The 19,027-nt window shown below is 45.4% G+C and overlaps 1 protein-coding gene across 2 annotated transcripts; it reads left to right on the top strand.

Moving 5' to 3' along the window:
* Nucleotides 1-5,839: 5,839 nt before the first annotated feature.
* On the top strand, nucleotides 5,840-19,025 carry sp1 (sp1 transcription factor). Of its 2 annotated transcripts, none has more exons than XM_071366201.1 (8): nucleotides 5,840-5,991; nucleotides 6,611-6,687; nucleotides 7,607-8,698; nucleotides 9,231-9,438; nucleotides 11,607-11,748; nucleotides 12,230-12,420; nucleotides 16,144-16,406; nucleotides 17,260-19,025. In XM_071366201.1, exons 1-8 carry the CDS (start codon nucleotides 5,985-5,987, stop codon nucleotides 17,308-17,310), a joined length of 2,031 nt encoding a protein of 676 aa, XP_071222302.1. In that variant the 5' UTR covers nucleotides 5,840-5,984; the 3' UTR covers nucleotides 17,311-19,025. The 2 variants fall into 2 exon arrangements, with proteins under 2 accessions (XP_071222302.1, XP_071222293.1); XM_071366192.1 differs by having other exon boundaries at nucleotides 5,841-5,991; nucleotides 16,144-16,431.
* Nucleotides 19,026-19,027: the final 2 nt, after the last annotated feature.

Genomic DNA, 19,027 nt, shown 5'->3' with positions numbered 1-19,027 from the left:
GACACTGTTTTACAATATGCATAACTCACTCAACAGCTCACCAATTAATTGAATAGCCTACTTCAATAACGATCAACTGGTAGAACCCAAACAATGAAGTTAGTATTATACAATTTCATCAATAGACTTATATTGATATAATACTAGACATTTCAAAACCATGACCAGCTTAATGACATGTTGAGTGAACCTACTGGTGCCTACAGGGCATTTCAAGCAGGAACACATATTCCCAGATTAATAATCTAGTACAGTTGGTTTGAAGCAGTTGGAATAGTAAAGTATCACATGATTGGAATGAATAGTTGCTATTTCAAAAATAATTGACACCACACACTCACTCAAATCTATCTATAATTAGATAGAGTTTATTAATTCGACCAAAACAAGCACACATAAAACAAGCCATACATACACATTAGTTAAATCATATAGGATAACACAATAAAGTCTGGGACTTATTCCCTTGTGATTGTCAGTCTACTCGATGTTGCCGGTCTACTAACCACCGGTCCTGGCAACCCATCATTACGCACACCTGCGCCCCATTTTGAGGCACACCTGGACTCCCATCACTCCCTGATTACTTCCCCTTTATCTAACACTCCGTTGTATCACTTGTTAGGTAGTATTGTTTCCTGTTTCTCCATGTTTAGACCCTACATCTGTTTTTGTATTCACACCAATGTTCGTTCTGATTAAACTCACCGACTGCACCTGTTTCCTGACTCCCTCTGTCTCTGTTACAGTGATCCTCTTCAGACAAGATGGCTAGGCAAGATCCACACGATTGTACACAGTATGGCCGCGTTATAACACAACATAAAAAACAAAGAAGAAGAACATCCATCTCATCATTGCAGTTAAGTCGTAGGTGACGTTCACATGGGCAAATATGACATCAAACATTTGTTTTCTGTATTTTTAAAGCTGCCCAGAGAAGACATTGTTATAATGGTCAGAGGCAACTCATTCCACTCTGAGGCTCCAGTATACGAGACAGTCCCTTTCCCAGCATTACTCCTGAACCTGTATAAGCACACATTAGCAACACGTGTTCTGTTGCTGTGGTTGTGTGCATCCTTAACATGGGGAAAGTAACCAGTTAGATATATGGGCGCAGAACCATAAATATTCCTGTAAACCAAACCCAGTATAATCTGGGACACCCTAATTAAACCAAACCCAGTCTAATCTGGGACACCCTAATTAAACCAAACCCAGTCTAATCTGGGACACCCTAATTAAACCAAACCCAGTATAATCTGGGACACCCTAATTAAATCAAACCCAGTCTAATCTGGGACACCCTAATTAAACCAAACCCAGTCTAATCTGGGACACCCTAATTAAATCAAACCCAGTATAATCTGGGACACCCTAATTAAACCAAACCCAATCTAATCTGGGACACCCTAATTAATCCAAACCCAGTATAATCTGGGACACCCTAATTAAACCAAACCCAGTATAATCTGGGACACCCTAATTAAACCAAACCCAGTATAATCTGGGACACCCTAATTAAACCAAACCCAATCTAATCTGGGACACCCTAATTAATCCAAACCCAGTATAATCTGGGACACCCTAATTAAACCAAACCCAGTATAATCTGGGACACCCTAATTAAACCAAACCCAGTCTAATCTGGGACACCCTAATTAAACCAAACCTAGTATAATCTGGGACACCCTAATTAAACCAAACCCAGTATAATCTGGGACACCCTAATTAAACCAAACCCAGTATAATCTGGGACACCCTAATTAAACCAAACCCAGTATAATCTGGGACACCCTAATTAAACCAAACCCAATCTAATCTGGGACACCCTAATTAATCCAAACCCAGTCTAATCTGGGACACCCTAGCCTCAACAGGCAGCCAGTTGAGTTCCTGAACGCAGCTCCTGCCTATGTGAGTAGGTGGACTCACCTTCAATACTACTCTGATCATCTTATTCTGGGCTCTGATCATCTTATTCTGGGCTATCTGGAGCTTCGCCTTCAGAAAATTAGATAAGACCCCAAACCAGGAAGTACTAGAGTAGTCAAAATGGCATTGAATGAGGACAGTGGCTAGCACTCTCATGGAGTCCTTATCAAGCAGCTTGGACTTTTTAGCCAAAACTTGGTGCTGGCATTAACCTTCCCTAGCACTTTAGTGGCCATGCTCACACCCCCAAGCTTCCATCATGGATGCTTCCCAGGTAGCTAACAGAGGTTTTAGTAGTCAGCACCTCAACCCCTAACTACACTCTGATTTCAGAGGACCTACACAATTTAGGTCTGGACCCAAAAAGAACTGCCTCAGTTTTCCCTACAGTAAGTGCAGAGATAGCTTATTATATCCAAGCCATTTGCTAATGTTAGTAAGCTCTGTGCTAAGAATGCTCTCCAACATAGTTTTACTTTTATGAGACACCAGAAGTGTAGAGTCATCCGCAATAAAGGAAAGGAGAGCAAGAACAACCATCTTTCATATCGTTTATATACAGTAAAAACCGTAGAGGCCCAGACACACTCCCCTGCAGAACGCCACCACTCATTGGTTTTTCCTGAGACAGTGAACCATTAACCCCTACCACTTGCTCCCTATCTGACAAGTAGGACTTTACCCAGCCTCGAGGGATACTGCTTAACCCCAGTGCCTCCAGTTTGGAGATTAGGAGACAGTGGTTAACTGTATCAAAGGCCATCTGTAGGTCAAGCAGTACCATTCCACACGGATTTCCCTCATCGATCTCTTTCCTGATGAAGTCAGTCAAGTAAAGTAGACATGAATCAGTGGCGTATGTTTTTCTAAAACCTGACTGAAAATCATACATTAGACCCTGTTTGTTAACATATTCATACATTTGCTCATGTACAACTCTCTCCAGGATATTTGATGTTATACTGAGGATAGATACAGGCCTGTAATTCCCAGGGTCAGATTTATCCTCTTCTTATACAGAGGAAAAGGGGGATACCTAGTCAGGTGTACAACTGAAAACCTCTGAATTAGAGAGGTGCGGGTTTAACTTTATCTTGTTTCATGCCCTTAGGAAAGATGCATTGTTCAAGATAGAGATGAACGATATGCATAATACAAGGAAAAACAGAACAAAACATTGATAATCATCATAATAGTCACAAACTCACAAAATGCTTGCAATTATGTTAATGTTGACCAGAGCTGAAAAATCATAGCCTACATGACAATCACAGAAGTTCCCTCTGAGAAAAAATAAAGTTATTATATTCTATAGCCTAACAACTGCCAATATTGGTAGAAATCTTTCAGTGCACATCGTCAGTCTAACGTAAAATGTTATAAAACTTTACTGCACTGCCTATTTGCTCAATCAAAAACAAGGACATATTTAGAAAACATGGTTGAAAAACAAACCGCATGCAGATGCTTACACCAAACTACAGTATTCAAGGACAAATGTAAAAAAAAAAATTATTAAAAGTTTTTAAAAAAAGAAGCAAATCTTTATTCCAAGCCTACCTTCACTGAAGCACCGCAGGTTTCAATTCTGGTTTCTCCCACTGCGCTCACCGGTCTCGAGTTGCATCTTGTTGTCAACATAGCACTGCATATTTCATCCAGGTTTTCTTCTGTTTTTCAGATGACAATTTACTGAAACGGTTCATCCTGGATAAACGTTTAAACCTTTATCAACACAACGCCTAGGCTACATGTTCGCGCCTCTCTTTCTCAACCAATGTGTATAATATATACATCATTGCTGTCAACTCCTCTGACTGTCTCTTTACGCGCAAATACAATACAAGGAAGGTAGAAAAGGAAGTTCGTGTGGTTTCAATTTAAGAAAAAAAAGAGCGTGTGAAACACTTGTGACACACATCCTCCCTGCGTAACAGACGCCAAAATACACTGTATGCTAATAAAGAAGAGCTCACAGTATAGCCCCGTTTAGAACTGGTGCTAACTCGCGCCCTTTGTCCTGATAATTTCCACATTCTGATTGTACTTGATTAGATAGTGATTGGATCATATTGATCAGATTACGAAACGTACCTGTTAACACAAGGTGTAAACGAGGCTAGTGATTGTGTCATGTCCACAATGTTATCTAGTATGTACTCTATCCCTCCAAGTTCTATTCCTTGAAATTACTAACAACTTGGCAAAAATATTTTTTATTATAGGGAATCTACAGGTAACTGCCAAAATAATGGAAACACTTGAGTAAATGATGGATACAAAGTATATTGAAAGCAGGTCCTTCCACACAAGTGTGCTTCCTGAGTTCATGATGCAATTAACATCCCATCATGCTTAGGGTCATGTATAAAAATGTGCAGGCCATTATTTTGGTTACCATGGCTATGCCTCCATAGGATGACAATGCCCCCATCCACGAGGGCACGAGTGGTCACTGAATGGTTTAATGAGCATGACAACAATGTAAACCATATGCCATATGCCGTCTCAGTCACCAGATCTCAACCCAATTGAAAACAATGTTTTCCACCACCATCAACAAAACTCAAATAGATGGAATTTCTCATGGAGCTACGGTGGGCATCCCTCCAATAGAGTTCCAGACAGTTGTAGAATCGATGCCAAGGTGCTCTGAAGCTGTTCTGACTGGTGTGGTTGTTTTCTATATTTTGGCAGTATAATAGCAACACTATTTTAAAGATCTTCAAACAAGATTGAAATATAGGCTACTTGGGACCATGATCTTTCAAACGGTAGTCATATTTGTATTTATTTATAATTTCATATTAAAATCAATTCCCTACAGTAGGGTTAGTCATAGATTCAGATGGGACTGTGATGTGATGACTGGTGTTCTGCTCAACTTGGGAGGCTTGGTTCTACAAAAGAAAACATATGGCCGTTAAAACCTATTTATAACCTAAATATTATTGTCAATATCCACTGTGAGGATATTAAAAAAAAGGCTACTAAAAACAGCCTATATGCTTCTGGATATCTACAAGATGGGCTTGGAGGAGAACAGTTCGGGATGTACCACTGAGCGATGGATTGGGGGTGGAGTGTGGAATGGAGGGGGTGGTCCACTTCGATGGGAGGGCGGAGGGTGTGTGGCTGTCCTGCATTGGCAACTCCACACTCCATCCTAAGGGGACTGAAATGTTTACCCCGGCCACATGTGTTCCACGGACACCCCCCTCACACATAAAAACCCTCCCACCCACGACAAATCTCCTCCCAGCGCTATCAAAACGAGTCCGTCCACATTGAAGGGTCTCTCCACCCACCCCGGCCCCAGCCCTCCCCTTGCACGTTCCCAAGCCCACACTGTTCATCCAGGCAGGGAGTGGCCAGCGAAAAAGTTTAGCCCCATCTGTTGCTGAGCGATTTCTAAACCTCCCTCCTTTATTTGCATTATGTTGTAAAGGATGTATGAAACATTGAAAGATATCTTTCGTTGTGAATGTGGCCTAGTTTTGTTACCGTTGGGCTCGTCAACAACAATTTATTTAGGTCATGTTTGTCAATGGCGCCTTTTCCGCCAAAAACACTCTAGTCAACGTAGCCGCTAAAAGGTACAACCTACCGTTTGTTGACCCCACCCAAATACCCGCCCATGGCCACATCCCCATTGGTCAGCTCTTCCCATTTTAGAATAACTACAACTCTCATTAGGTAGCGGCTGGTGTCACTCATACATGGGGTGCACTTGATTCAAGTTACACGGTGTGGCATGCAGGCACTTCGGGAGCAAGATACAGTCGTTCCACAGGTTTTTAAAAGCGCAAATTAAGCTTAGGTATTAAATCAAGCTCACACTGCTTAACGTAGAAACCCCCGCGAGGGAGTCTAGTTATGAAAGAAAACAGCATTTTCATTGGCCCACAACAACACAATTCGACATCTGATTGGATAATATTTTTTCCTTTTTTCTCCTTCGTAGCAGAACCATCACGTTTGGTTGATGAGCAAAAAGTTGATGTCAACCTGAGAGAAGCCCGAGAAACTCCTCCCGTCTCGAAATTATGAGTGGTAGGTGAACTTTTTTTTTCTTCAGAAGTAGCTACAGTAGTTTGTAAAAGTCTATGAAGTGAACTAATAGTAGGTGATTGTTATAGAGCAGATAAAGCTAGGCAAATCTGAAATTACAAGGTCTCAAACTCCTCCGCTATTTAGCCCTAAATTTGATAACCATTTATTGAATCGTAGCTAACGTTAACGAGCTAATGGTTAGCCAGTCACTTAGGATGGAAAGTCGAATGAGGTAGCTAGCTGGCTAGATTATCTAACAACTAGATAAGGTTGGAAAACATGCATTTGTTAGCCCAATTTTAAACTCCTCGAATATCATGTCATTAGCTAGTCAGTCAACTAACGTTAGTTAGCTCTTGTGGTTGTGTAATTAAGACCCACTAATCGTTCCCATGCTATGACCTAGCTACTTTCTTTAGCCAGTTAGCAGCTGTTTACGGTTGTTTTGAAAAACTTACATAACTAGTTTGCTAGTTCGTGGTATTAGCAGTGTTTTTATCTAATGAAAGTATCATAGTCGTGTCAGCTGTAATATCTAGCCTGCTTGTTTAACTGGCAACTAATATCAGGTAGCTAGCTACTGTTAGCAGCTAATCCATTTGCAACGTTACATTTACAGACCAACAGGATGAAATGGCCGCGATGGTGGAAAGCGGCGGAGGCTTTCTTCAAAAGCGAAACACAAATACCGGACAGGTATGCTTGCCAGTCAAATAACATTACACATTCCCAGATAACGTGCAATCAATGTATTCCTCTGATGTTTGCTAGAGACGTTACCCCTTCCCCCCCCCTGACATCTAACGTTAACTAGCTAGAAAAGTAGCAAGCATTATGCATTTTTAGCTAGCTAGCTATGGATAATGCGTAGCTTAACTGTGGTCAGTGGTGGGAATGGGTTTTGATCAGTGTTGTTGATTTCTCACAAGCACATGTCACCGGGGTGGGGATATAGGCAGTCGTAGAGGTGGATGATCCCACACGGGGAGTTCCTGCCAGCCCCATACAGCAACTCGCACAGCCCATTTTGGCTGGCGTCGGAGGGGGTGGCTTCGGCTGAGTGAGCTAGTTTATAGGGCAAGATAAAGGTGTGGGTGGGTTGGGGGAGGGGAAGTTTAGCCCGCCGCTGCTCTTTAAAAAAAAAAAGTGATCCCACCCATTTGCCACTGGCGCTCTCCCATTTCCTCTCCCTTGGCTTGCCCTCTCACTCCACTCTCGCCCTCTCACTCATGGCTGCTGCAGCACATACGCTGGAATGCTGTGTGTACTGTCACATTTCACTGTAGGTGTGATGTTAAAACCATGGCAAATGTGACAAGAATTTTACATTTTTATGTTAATTGTTTGTCTTTCACTGTGGTTTTAATTGAACCCTTTCAGACTAGATTTGGTTTCTCTTATGCACACTTTGAAAAGCAGATCACAGGGTCACATCAAACAGAACCCCATCGGTAAAGTTTTGTGAGCTATTGTGATGCTGTATCTTATTTATTGATTAGATCCCCATTTAGATGTTGCACATGTAGGAGCTACTCTTCCTGTGAACAATTTGTTGAGTTTGTATACTGTACTAGTAGCTTCACAACAAAAATCCAACATATTTTTTTTATTGCAGGACTCCCAGCAGCCCTCTCCTTTAGCTCTGTTGGCAGCGACCTGTAGTAGAATCGACACCCCGGGCGAGAGTGACTCTGGCTCCGAACAACAGTTAGACCTGAGCCAAGCCCAGCTGACCCAGACAGCCAATGGGAGCTGGCAGATCATCCCGGTCAGTCTCGGTAGCTCCAGTGGTTCCAACACCATCACCACTGACTCTACTGGCATGGTCATGACCGTGGGCGACTCGGGGAAGAACAGGGGGCAGCAGGTGTTGACGTCGGTCTCCAGTGGGCACCAGGGACAGCAGCAGTATGTGCTGTCCTCAGCTCCTTCTCTACAGGGCCAACAGGTCCTCACCATGTCTGGGGGCCAGGTTGTGTCCATGCCCAACATCCATTACCAGGTGATCCCTCAGTTCCAGACGGTAGATGGCCAGCATCTACAGTTTGCCCAGGCAGGGGTGCAGCAGGACCCTAATGCAGCTGGGGCCGGACAGTTCCAGCTCGTCTCCTCGCCTAACGGGGGTCAGCAGTTGGTTAGAGCAGGGAGTGGAGGAAATATCCTAACCATGCCCGCCGGGCTCCTACAGCAAGCCATCCCCCTACAGAACCTAGGTCTGGGTAACAGCGTCCTGCAGAACAACCAGGGCCAGTTCCAGTTGGCTAATATGCCTGGGCTCCTAAATGGTAATATCACCCTCCTTCCGGTCAGTGCAGCTAGTGGGTCTGAAGGGGACGGAGGCTCTAACCAGCAGCTGATGCAGCAGGTAGTGTCAACCTCTGGCACGTACTACACCAACTCAACCACCACCACCACTCAGACAGGCACCTCGTATGGAGGCATGACACAGCAGACTCAGAGCACCAACGGCTTCCAGAACTCTGGTGGCGGGATCCCCATCCAGCCAGATAACAGAGATCAGCCGCAACAGATCCTCATTCAACCCCAGCAGCTCATCCAAGGAGGGACCTCCCTGCAGACAATCTCAGCTGGGGGACAGGTGTTCGCGACCCCAACGCTTACCCAGGATGCCCTACAGAACCTGCAAATTCAGACCATCCCTAACACCTCTCCCATCCTGCTGAGGACCGTCGGCCTCAACGGACAGGTGAGTTAGAAGTTCTACTCAAGCTTTTCGGAATGTATTTGTTGATTGGTGCTAGCGTCCTAGTTACAGGCTCTGACTAGGTTATTCTAAGTTCTCAGGTATAACCCCTGGCCCTATAGCTTACATTTTACATTTGTCATTTAGCACATTGGTTCTCAACCTTTTTTCCCTTGCTGTACCACAGACTGAATGTTGCTCTGTCTGGAGTACCCCTGAAATACCCCCTCCTGCAGTTTACCAGTAGGCCTATGGTCTCATGAGTCTTATCATAGTACCCCATGTGGATAGACCAGGTACCCCTGGGGGGGTCATAGTAACCCTGGTTGGGAACCACTGACTTACAGACACTCCCGTCTTACTCCTATGATCCAATGTAACAATGATCTCTGCAGATGATGTTTTAATTTCTGAATAAATGTGAACTCATCTCAGTCCAACAACATGGAAAATATAACTTAAATGTGTCCGTTCCTAATCGATCAATACGGACTTCCTCGATCTGCTAATCAATCCCTCTTCCTCATCCCTCCAGGTGAGCTGGCAGACCCTCCAGCTGCAGAGCCCAGCGGGGACCCAGATCACCCTGGCCCCCATGCAGGGTCTCTCTCAGCTGGGCCAGGCCCAGGGAGGTACCATGCAACTCCCTGGTCTGCACACCATCAACCTCAACACACTGCAGAACTCTGGTTTACAGATGCACCAGCTACAAGGAGTCCCCATCACCATCTCTAACACAGCTGGTAAGTGTTCTGCTGAGGACTGAATTAACACTTATCCTATTGAACAGCCCATAGAAACGCATTGAGTATCACATTCATAAATGGGGCAAAAAGGACAGGTAAAAATAAAGGTTTTGAAGTGTCTGCACTATGTCTAGGAGATGTAAGAAAGCTCAGGAAATAATTTTTTTTTGAGGGGGGGGGCACACACAAAATTACCTCCATACTTCTGTTTGAATGGGTCCTTCAGATGAGTCTCGTGACACTTGCGTAGGTCGTAGAGCAAGATGGAGAATACCATCATGTTCGCCAGAGTCTCTTTCCATAGATTGGTCATAATAGTTTTCGATGCCAAACCGTTCAGACGCGAAAGGCCGACCTAGATGGATACGGTGGATTGAGACGCAGCCCATATCTTAAACGGACCGATTTTGCTGGAGATTTATTTTATTTTATATATTACTTAGCTTGACGCACAGGTGGTCACAGTTGTAGACTTACCCATATCTGCACTTTAATTGTTGTAACCAGAAAGGTTTCATTCAGTTGGTTGGTTTTGAATTATTTGATGTCAACAAACAAATGTAACTTGATGCCGGGAATGCAAAGTAGTGTTAAGTAAGCCAACTGGTTTGCCTTGTTCACGCTACATGATGCCAGTATCTGCATGGTGTGCGTTCAGAGTAACAGACGATTGGTGTGCATTGACTAAGCATTTCCTTTACTCCTCTGTGGCTCAGTGACAATCAGCTAGTAAGAGGCCTGTCTGGTCCGGCAGTCGGCTAGTAAGAGGCCTGTCTGGTCCGGCAGTCGGCTAGTAAGAGGCCTGTCTGGTCCGGCAGTCGGCTAGTAAGAGGCCTGTCTGGTCCGGCAGTCGGCTAGTAAGAGGCCTGTCTGGTCCGGCAGTCGGCTAGTAAGAGGCCTGTCTGGTCCGGCAGTCGGCTAGTAAGAGGCCTGTCTGGTCCGGCAGTCGGCTAGTAAGAGGCCTGTCTGGTCCGGGGGTCGGCTAGTAAGAGGCCTGTCTGGTCCGGCAGTCGGCTAGTAAGAGGCCTGTCTGGTCCGGCAGTCGGCTAGTAAGAGGCCTGTCTGGTCCGGCAGTCGGCTAGTAAGAGGCCTGTCTGGTCCGGCAGTCGGCTAGTAAGAGGCCTGTCTGGTCCGGCAGTCGGCTAGTAAGAGGCCTGTCTGGTCCGGCAGTCGGCTAGTAAGAGGCCTGTCTGGTCCGGCAGTCGGCTAGTAAGAGGCCTGTCTGGTCCGGCAGTCGGCTAGTAAGAGGCCTGTCTGGTCCGGCAGTCGGCTAGTAAGAGGCCTGTCTGGTCCGGCAGTCGGCTAGTAAGAGGCCTGTCTGGTCCGGCAGTCGGCTAGTAAGAGGCCTGTCTGGTCCGGCAGTCGGCTAGTAAGAGGCCTGTCTGGTCCGGCAGTCGGCTAGTAAGAGGCCTGTCTGGTCCGGCAGTCGGCTAGTAAGAGGCCTGTCTGGTCCGGCAGTCGGCTAGTAAGAGGCCTGTCTGGTCCGGCAGTCGGCTAGTAAGAGGCCTGTCTGGTCCGGCAGTCGGCTAGTAAGAGGCCTGTCTGGTCCGGCAGTCAGTTGGAGTAGCGGAGGGGGTGTAACCACCCCACCCACCCTGTCGGTGTCTTATCAAGGCGCCCACAGACACACACACACATTAGGTGGGTGTGTCCAAGTTTGCCCTGTTCCTACCAGCATTTACATTTTATGGCTTGGCTCTAGTTTTTCCTCTGTCCTGAAATTAGACTGGGATTGGGATTTCCCAATGTCTCAACCTGACCATACTGGTTGGACTTGTAATTTAGGTAGGATAATAAGATGTTTAAACTGGTTTAGTCTCCACAGTACAATGACAGAATATGAATCACCTGCTATTGTATTTGGTCTGTTGACTGTCACAAGGTTCTCTTTATGCTAAGCAGTTCTCTTTATGCTAAGCGGTTCTCTTTATGCAAAGCAGTTCTCTGCACCCGCTAGAACATCTGCTAAACTGTGTACGTGACCAATAAACTTTGATTTTCCTGGGTGATTTTGTATCTGTAATGCCCAATGGTTCTAGATACACACCTAAACCAATTGATTTGTCACAGTAAGCTTTCATGAACGGGAAGACCAATGCTGTTTGTAAACACTTAATATACTGTATGTCTATTGTAGGCTGAAGTTCCTGTTTATTCCTCTACAGGAGACCAGGGTTTGCAGACAGGGGGGGACAGTCTGGATGACGGCACGGTCATGGAGGAGGGAGACACATCCCCTCAGCCTCAGAACCGCCGGACACGCAGGGAAGCTTGCACCTGTCCCTTCTGTAAGGACGGAGAGGCACGGTACGTAACGTCTGAGTCTGTCAACACTGCTGCACTATCGGGAAACGTCAAGAGCTGGGTCAAATGTTGGCTTTTATTACCTGGAAGCCTTTCTGTTGATTTTTATGATGATGTAGCCAGGAACCAGGTTATATGGTTAGAACCAGGTTTCAGGAAGAACCACTGACCCTATTGCTTATGACTCATTTGCAGATACTTCTGTCTTTCTCCTATTGGTCCCAACGTAACAATAACCTCTGTGCAGATTTGATTTTAATTTAGGAATAATCCTGATGAATAAAAAATGCTGATGCCAGAGAGGGGGGGAAATTTTTAAATAATAACAATACAAGCTAATCGGAGACCGGTTGGGAAGTATATTTGAGCGACATGATGTATGCGATGACTGGGGCAATGTTTCTGAAACTGCACAAAAGGTTGGTGGCACACATCAAATAGCCTAACAGCAAAATGACTGTCAATTCCCCCTTTGTCTGTTCAGAGATCCCAATAAGAAGAAGCAGCATATCTGTCACATGCCAGGTTGTGGGAAGGTGTACGGTAAGACATCTCACCTGAGAGCTCACCTTCGCTGGCACACTGGAGAACGACCCTTCGTCTGCGGCTGGTCCTTCTGTGGGAAGAAATTCACTCGCTCAGACGAACTGCAACGCCACAAGAGGACACACACAGGTGAGACGGCCAAGCCGATTTAAAAATATATCTTTATTGATCCGTTATACTGAGACGATAGATGGGTTGGTTGTTTAGCAGCAAAACCCGACACGCGTAACTATGGAGAAAAACAGACCGGGTTGGCCTAGATTGTTAAAAACATGTCAACTATATATTTCATCTCCAATGTTTATTGAAAACATAAATCAAGTTGCACAATGAGCACTTTTCTCTTTGTCGTTACAGTTGTTGGCTAGCTATGTTGGCTAGCTAATAGCTATGTTGGCTAGCTAGCTAATTTGATCTATATTAGCTGTGACATCCACCAGAACACCTCAAAACAAGGTATCAAGAACAAGGTCAAAGTAGCTGAAACCAGTCACTTAGGATTCCCCACATGGCAGTTTCTTGTCATTTGTCGCTCGCTATCTGACCATCCAGAATCATAACGCACGGCCTTCTGCCCCATTGAAGAGCCCGCATCATTTTGGTGACGTTGTCAGCTAACCCGTCTATGGGAGTTGTCAATTTAGCTGTCACCGTACCCAGCCTCACCACACAAACAGAGCTGGAGGTAGTGTTGACTGTCACCGTACCCAGCCTCACCACACAAACGGAGCTGGAGGTAGTGTTGTGACTGTCACCGTACCCAGCCTCACCACACAAACAGAGCTGGAGGTAGTGTTGACTGTCACCGTACCCAGCCTCACCACACAAACAGAGCTGGAGGTAGTGTTGACTGTCACCGTACCCAGCCTCACCACACAAACAGAGCTGGAGGTAGTGTTGACTGTCACCGTACCCAGCCTCACCACACAAACAGAGCTGGAGGTAGTGTTGTGACTGTCACCGTACCCAGCCTCACCACACAAACAGAGCTGGAGGTAGTGTTGACTGTCACCGTACCCAGCCTCACCACACAAACAGAGCTGGAGGTAGTGTTGTGACTGTCACCGTACCCAGCCTCACCACACAAACAGAGCTGGAGGTAGTGTTGACTGTCACCGTACCCAGCCTCACCACACAAACAGAGCTGGAGGTAGTGTTGACTGTCACCGTACCCAGCCTCACCACACAAACAGAGCTGGAGGTAGTGTTGACTGTCACCGTACCCAGCCTCACCACACAAACAGAGCTGGAGGTAGTGTTGACTGTCACCGTACCCAGCCTCACCACACAAACAGAGCTGGAGGTAGTGTTGACTGTCACCGTACCCAGCCTCACCACACAAACAGAGCTGGAGGTAGTGTTGACTGTCACCGTACCCAGCCTCACCACACAAACAGAGCTGGAGGTAGTGTTGACTGTCACCGTACCCAGCCTCACCACACAAACAGAGCTGGAGGTAGTGTTGACTGTCACCGTACCCAGCCTCACCACACAAACAGAGCTGGAGGTAGTGTTGTGACTGTCACCGTACCCAGCCTCACCACACAGAGCTGGAGGTAGTGTTGACTGTCACCGTACCCAGCCTCACCACACAAACAGAGCTGGAGGTAGTGTTGACTGTCACCGTACCCAGCCTCACCAAACAGAGCTGGAGGTAGTGTTGTGACTGTCACCGTACCCAGCCTCACCAAACAGAGCTGGAGGTAGTGTTGACTGTCACCGTACCCAGCCTCACCAAACAGAGCTGGAGGTAGTGTTGACTGTCACCGTACCCAGCCTCACCAAACAGAGCTGGAGGTAGTGTTGACTGTCACCGTACCCAGCCTCACCACACAGAGCTGGAGGTAGTGTTGTGACTGTCACCGTACCCAGCCTCACCAAACAGAGCTGGAGGTAGTGTTGACTGTCACCGTACCCAGCCTCACCAAACAGAGCTGGAGGTAGTGTTGACTGTCACCGTACCCAGCCTCACCAAACAGAGCTGGAGGTAGTGTTGACTGTCACCGTACCCAGCCTCACCAAACAGAGCTGGAGGTAGTGTTGACTGTCACCGTACCCAGCCTCACCAAACAGAGCTGGAGGTAGTGTTGACTGTCACCGTACCCAGCCTCACCACACAAGACTGGTTTGGATATATCCCTGACCAATATGGCTTCCATTTTCACCCCATTCTGAGACTTTGAGTTTGACGCGGCCCCTCTAGTTGGTAGTTTGACACGGCCCCTCTAGTTAGTAGTTTGACACGGCCCCTCTAGTTAGTAGTTTGACACGGCCCCTCTAGTTAGTAGTTTGACGCGGCCCCTCTAGTTAGTAGTTTGACGCGGCCCCTCTAGTTAGTAGTTTGACGCGGCCCCTCTAGTTAGTAGTTTGACGCGGCCCCTCTAGTTAGTAGTTTGACACGGCCCCTCTAGTTAGTAGTTTGACACGGCCCCTCTAGTTAGTAGTTTGACACGGCCCCTCTAGTTAGTAGTTTGACGCGGCCCCTCTAGTTAGTAGTTTGACGCGGCCCCTCTAGTTAGTAGTTTGACGCGGCCCCTCTAGTTAGTAGTTTGACACGGCCCCTCTAGTTAGTAGTTTGACACGGCCCCTCTAGTTAGTAGTTTGACACGGCCCCTCTAGTTAGTAGTTTGACACGGCCCCTCTAGTTAGTGGTTTGACGCGGCCCCTCTAGTTGGTACTTTGACACGGCCCCTCTAGTTAGTAGTTTGACGCGGCCCCTCTAGTTGGTACTTTGACGCGGCCCCTCTAGTTGGTACTTTGACGCGGCCCCTCCTAGTTGGTACTTTGACGCGGCCCCTCCTAGTTAGTAGTTTGACGCGGCCCCTCCTAGTTAGTAGTTTGACGCGGCCCCTCCTAGTTAGTAGTTTGACGCGGCCCCTTTAGTTAGTACTTTGACGCGGCCCCTCCTAGTTAGTGGTTTGACACGGCCCCTCCTAGTTAGTAGTTTGACACGGCCCCTCCTAGTTAGTGGTTTGACGCGGCCCCTTTAGTTAGTACTTTGACGCGGCCCCTCTAGTTAGTGGTTTGACACGGCCCCTCCTAGTTAGTAGTTTGACACTGCTATATGTCACTTTTGTGCGACCTGACCAATTTCACATAGAATTGCGAGTTATAGATCTGTCTACAATTGTGAGTTGTAGACAGATCTACAACTCGCAATTATAGATCTACAACTCACAATATAGACAGATCTATAATTGCGAGTTGTAGATCTGCGCTATTTCTATGCTTCCTGTTTTTGTATCTTTTTACTTTCGGTTTGTACACCAGCTTCAAACAGCTGCAAAAATATATTTTTAGTTATGGAAAATATATTTCACAGAGGTTTAGATGATAGAATGATTCTCTACGCTGTTCTTGCTTGTTTTGTCACACAAACTGAAATCAGGCGAACTATTAGAATTTTAGTAAACAGTAAATAATGGAGCGATATCTACATAGTGCATCTCTATGGTTGTTGCCTGTCACTGCTGACTAGGACAATGAGTTTTCCCTGACCTTGTGATGACTGGATGAGGAACAACTCTGGGCCCTAGTTACAGCCTCTGACTAGGTTTATTATATGGTGATAACCAGGTCTCAGGAATAACCTTTGACCGTATTGCATAATGATCTACATTTGCAGACACTTCAGTCTTTCTCCTATTGGTCCCAATGTAACAATGACCTCTGTGCAGATTAGGTATATTTCTGAATAATCATGATGAAAGAAACCACTGATGCCAGAGAGATAAAATATGAAGTGAAAAAAAAGAGAAGACAAATAAGGAGACATTTGTTCTGTTTTGAAGGAGACACTCTCCAGGTTACAAGATAATCACTACTAACCTGTAACCTCTTCATGCCGTCTAGGTGAGAAGAAGTTCACGTGTACGGAGTGTCCAAAGCGCTTCATGCGCAGCGACCACCTCTCCAAACACCTCAAGACCCACCTCAACAAGAAAGGAACCACCGGTGGCGCTGTGACCTCCGATAACTCCGCCCCTCAGTCGGGTGGAGGCGGAGCCACAGATGGCGGGGCCGGGGTCAATGACCAGCACGCCCTCATCGCCATGGAGACACTGTCACCCGAGGGCATCGCCCGATTGGCCAGCAGCGGCATCAACGTGATGCAGGTGGCTGACCTGCACTCCATCAACAGTAACGGATATTGATTACTGATTGGATGTGGGGGTCAGGACAGTAGTGGCGCAGCGGACATTGATCTATAAGGGCTATATGAGTCTAGATTATATACAGTAAAACTAAGGGCTAATGATAGGAAGGGAGGGGAGAGCTCTGGTTAGATATTTTTGAGAGCTGAGACAGGATCCAGGAAGTCCCTGTCCCTTTAGATACACTGCTATGGCGTATTTCCATGACCTTACCCATTTCATTGGCTATGAGTCGGGTGGAGAGGAGTCTAGATGTTAGTTACCTAAGATCTGATCGATAATGGAAGGGAATGAATGGTACTACTACAGTGGTTATCATAGGTCGTCCTAACTTTAGTAACACATTCACAAAGGCTCCTTCTCTGGAACACAATACAAAATCCATCACTTCCAATCTCTATTTGTACAGAATGCAGAAACACACTACTGCTACTCAGTCCAGTGCTCTGCTCACCTCCCTCCCCATGGCTAGGAGCCACCCCCCTCTCAGGTCTCTTCTTCTTGTCCAACCCCCCTCTGTCTGGGTATAGTACAGTATACACCAGGGATAACTTCAGTACTCCACTGTACTAGCTGGTTGAGTGGGTTGGGCCTCGCCTGGTCTCTCACACCTTCTCTTGTCTAGCCCAGTATCACTGTTGGTTCTTTCTCATTGGAGGCTAGTGTGGATGGGGGAGGGGCTTATCATTATTTGGTCACTAGTGACTTCTGGGCCCTGTTCAGGAGGATGTAACGTTACACAACATTCAGATGGTAACATATGATGTGGGATAGAATAGTGAATCAGCTCTGTTCTTTCTATTTGTATCTGCAGCGTTTGGCACGTTTCATGTCCCTGAATACAGCCCAGACCCAGGAGCATTAATCAGCAGGGGATGGAGGACACACTCTGGCACCCGATCACCTACATAGGGTCCTGGTCAAAAGTAGTGCACTAAATAGGGAAATGGGTGCCATTTTTGGACACAAATCTAAAATCGTCATGAAATATCTCCTTGTTTTTTGCCTTTTTATATGATTATTATATAGGTACACATTCAAGCCATCATGCTTTGATACATTTATCATAGCAAAAAAAGAAAAGAATTTGGGATAAGTCTTTTTGTATGTACATATGTTTTTTTCCTTTTTTTCTTGTGTAAAGCTACGGAAATTCTTAGCATAGGAAGGATCAACTGAACTTTATATGGTTGCAAGAGATTGCCTTTCTGTTGTGAGTCTCTCATACACAATCAATCTTAAACTTCTATTATTATAAACTTTTATATAAATGTAGATTTTGTTTAAAATATTTCAAAAGTGTTCTGTCTATAGAATGAACTATGTATGTATTCAATACGGTCCAGTCCCAGTACATATTATTTACTTCTCTGGTAATATTTGTCAATTTGCGTCATACTCAAGTACTTTCTCTGATGCATTTGGATATCAAATTCCTCTGACTATTTTAACCATTTAAAGTCTTATTTCCAAATAATGCAAAAAAATAAATCTCAGCTAAAACCAAAAATCCATATTCTGTTTAAGAGAGCTGGAATGGAATGTCTCATTCTCCGTTCTAGACAGTCTGTCAAAATAACCGGACTCTGGTCGTATTACAGCTTGGGTTTCTGTATTAGGGTTGCAAAATACCAGTAACATTCCCAGGTTTTAAAGAAATCTTGGTTGGGATTTCCTGTTTACGCAATCCCTTTTCCAGGAATTTAACTTTTCCGGCATTTTCCAACCCTACTTCCGTAACAGCACTGGCCTGCATGTTTTGGAAGAAAGATGTACGATTTATTTCATAAGAACAGCATCATAAGGTTGTCTCAAACAGAAAGCCCGGGTCTAACAAACTTGATCAAACGTTACGATGGACCTCGTCACTATTTAATCCAGTCAGTCACAGATGTTGTATTGCAGAAGACTGACTAGCTGGGGTTCTAAATGCATCTCGAATGGCACCCTATTCCCTATGTAGTACTATGGGCCCTGGTCAATAGTAGTGCACTAAAGGGAATAGGGTGCCATTGTGGATACACTTTTGAAAGGCGTTAAGTACTTGATGTCCACTTCGAGCTTGATCAACTACAAGTTGTGGGAAATGTATTGTTTCAGTATTTGATTTATACTCCTATCCTTCCTCGCAATTTAGTTTATTTTCAGACAAGTGCCCTTAACATGTTTTTATTTCATTAAAAAAAAGGGAGTTTTTATTTTATTTTGAATGTTATTACTACAAATGCCAACAGCTGGATTAAAAATTATGAATACAAAATGTGTGATCTGTTCTTTTTAGATTTATGATCCTATTGACGGAGTTGGTCGAGCATGGCACTTGCAACGCCAGGATTGTGGGTTTGATGCCCGCTGGGGCCAACCATGCACACGTGACTAAATCGCTTTGGATAAGTATCTGCTAAATGGCATATTCTTTAAATCTGACGTTGTGTCCAATTTTTGTCTGCCCCTTTGGCATCTCAGGAGAGTTGACTGGTGTTGTGTCAAGTCCTCAGTAAAGTGAATGACTAACATTCAAATATATTCTGTTTTTTTAATGTGACCTTAAAATAAATCTGGTTTTATTGACTAAACTCAGA

Source organism: Salvelinus alpinus, chromosome 2 (assembly GCF_045679555.1).
Source record: "Salvelinus alpinus chromosome 2, SLU_Salpinus.1, whole genome shotgun sequence".
Lineage (NCBI taxonomy): Eukaryota > Metazoa > Chordata > Actinopteri > Salmoniformes > Salmonidae > Salvelinus > Salvelinus alpinus.
Note: the sequence above shows the minus strand (reverse complement) of the source record. Positions and strands in the feature narration are given on the sequence as shown.

Excerpts from the sequence above, each read along its gene's own strand:
- sp1 (XM_071366192.1), top strand. Across the intron at positions 6,688-7,606 it reads GAAACACAAATACCGGACAG|GACTCCCAGCAGCCCTCTCC; the intron begins GTATGCTTGCCA and ends TTTTTATTGCAG. Across the intron at positions 8,699-9,230 it reads CCGTCGGCCTCAACGGACAG|GTGAGCTGGCAGACCCTCCA; the intron begins GTGAGTTAGAAG and ends TCATCCCTCCAG.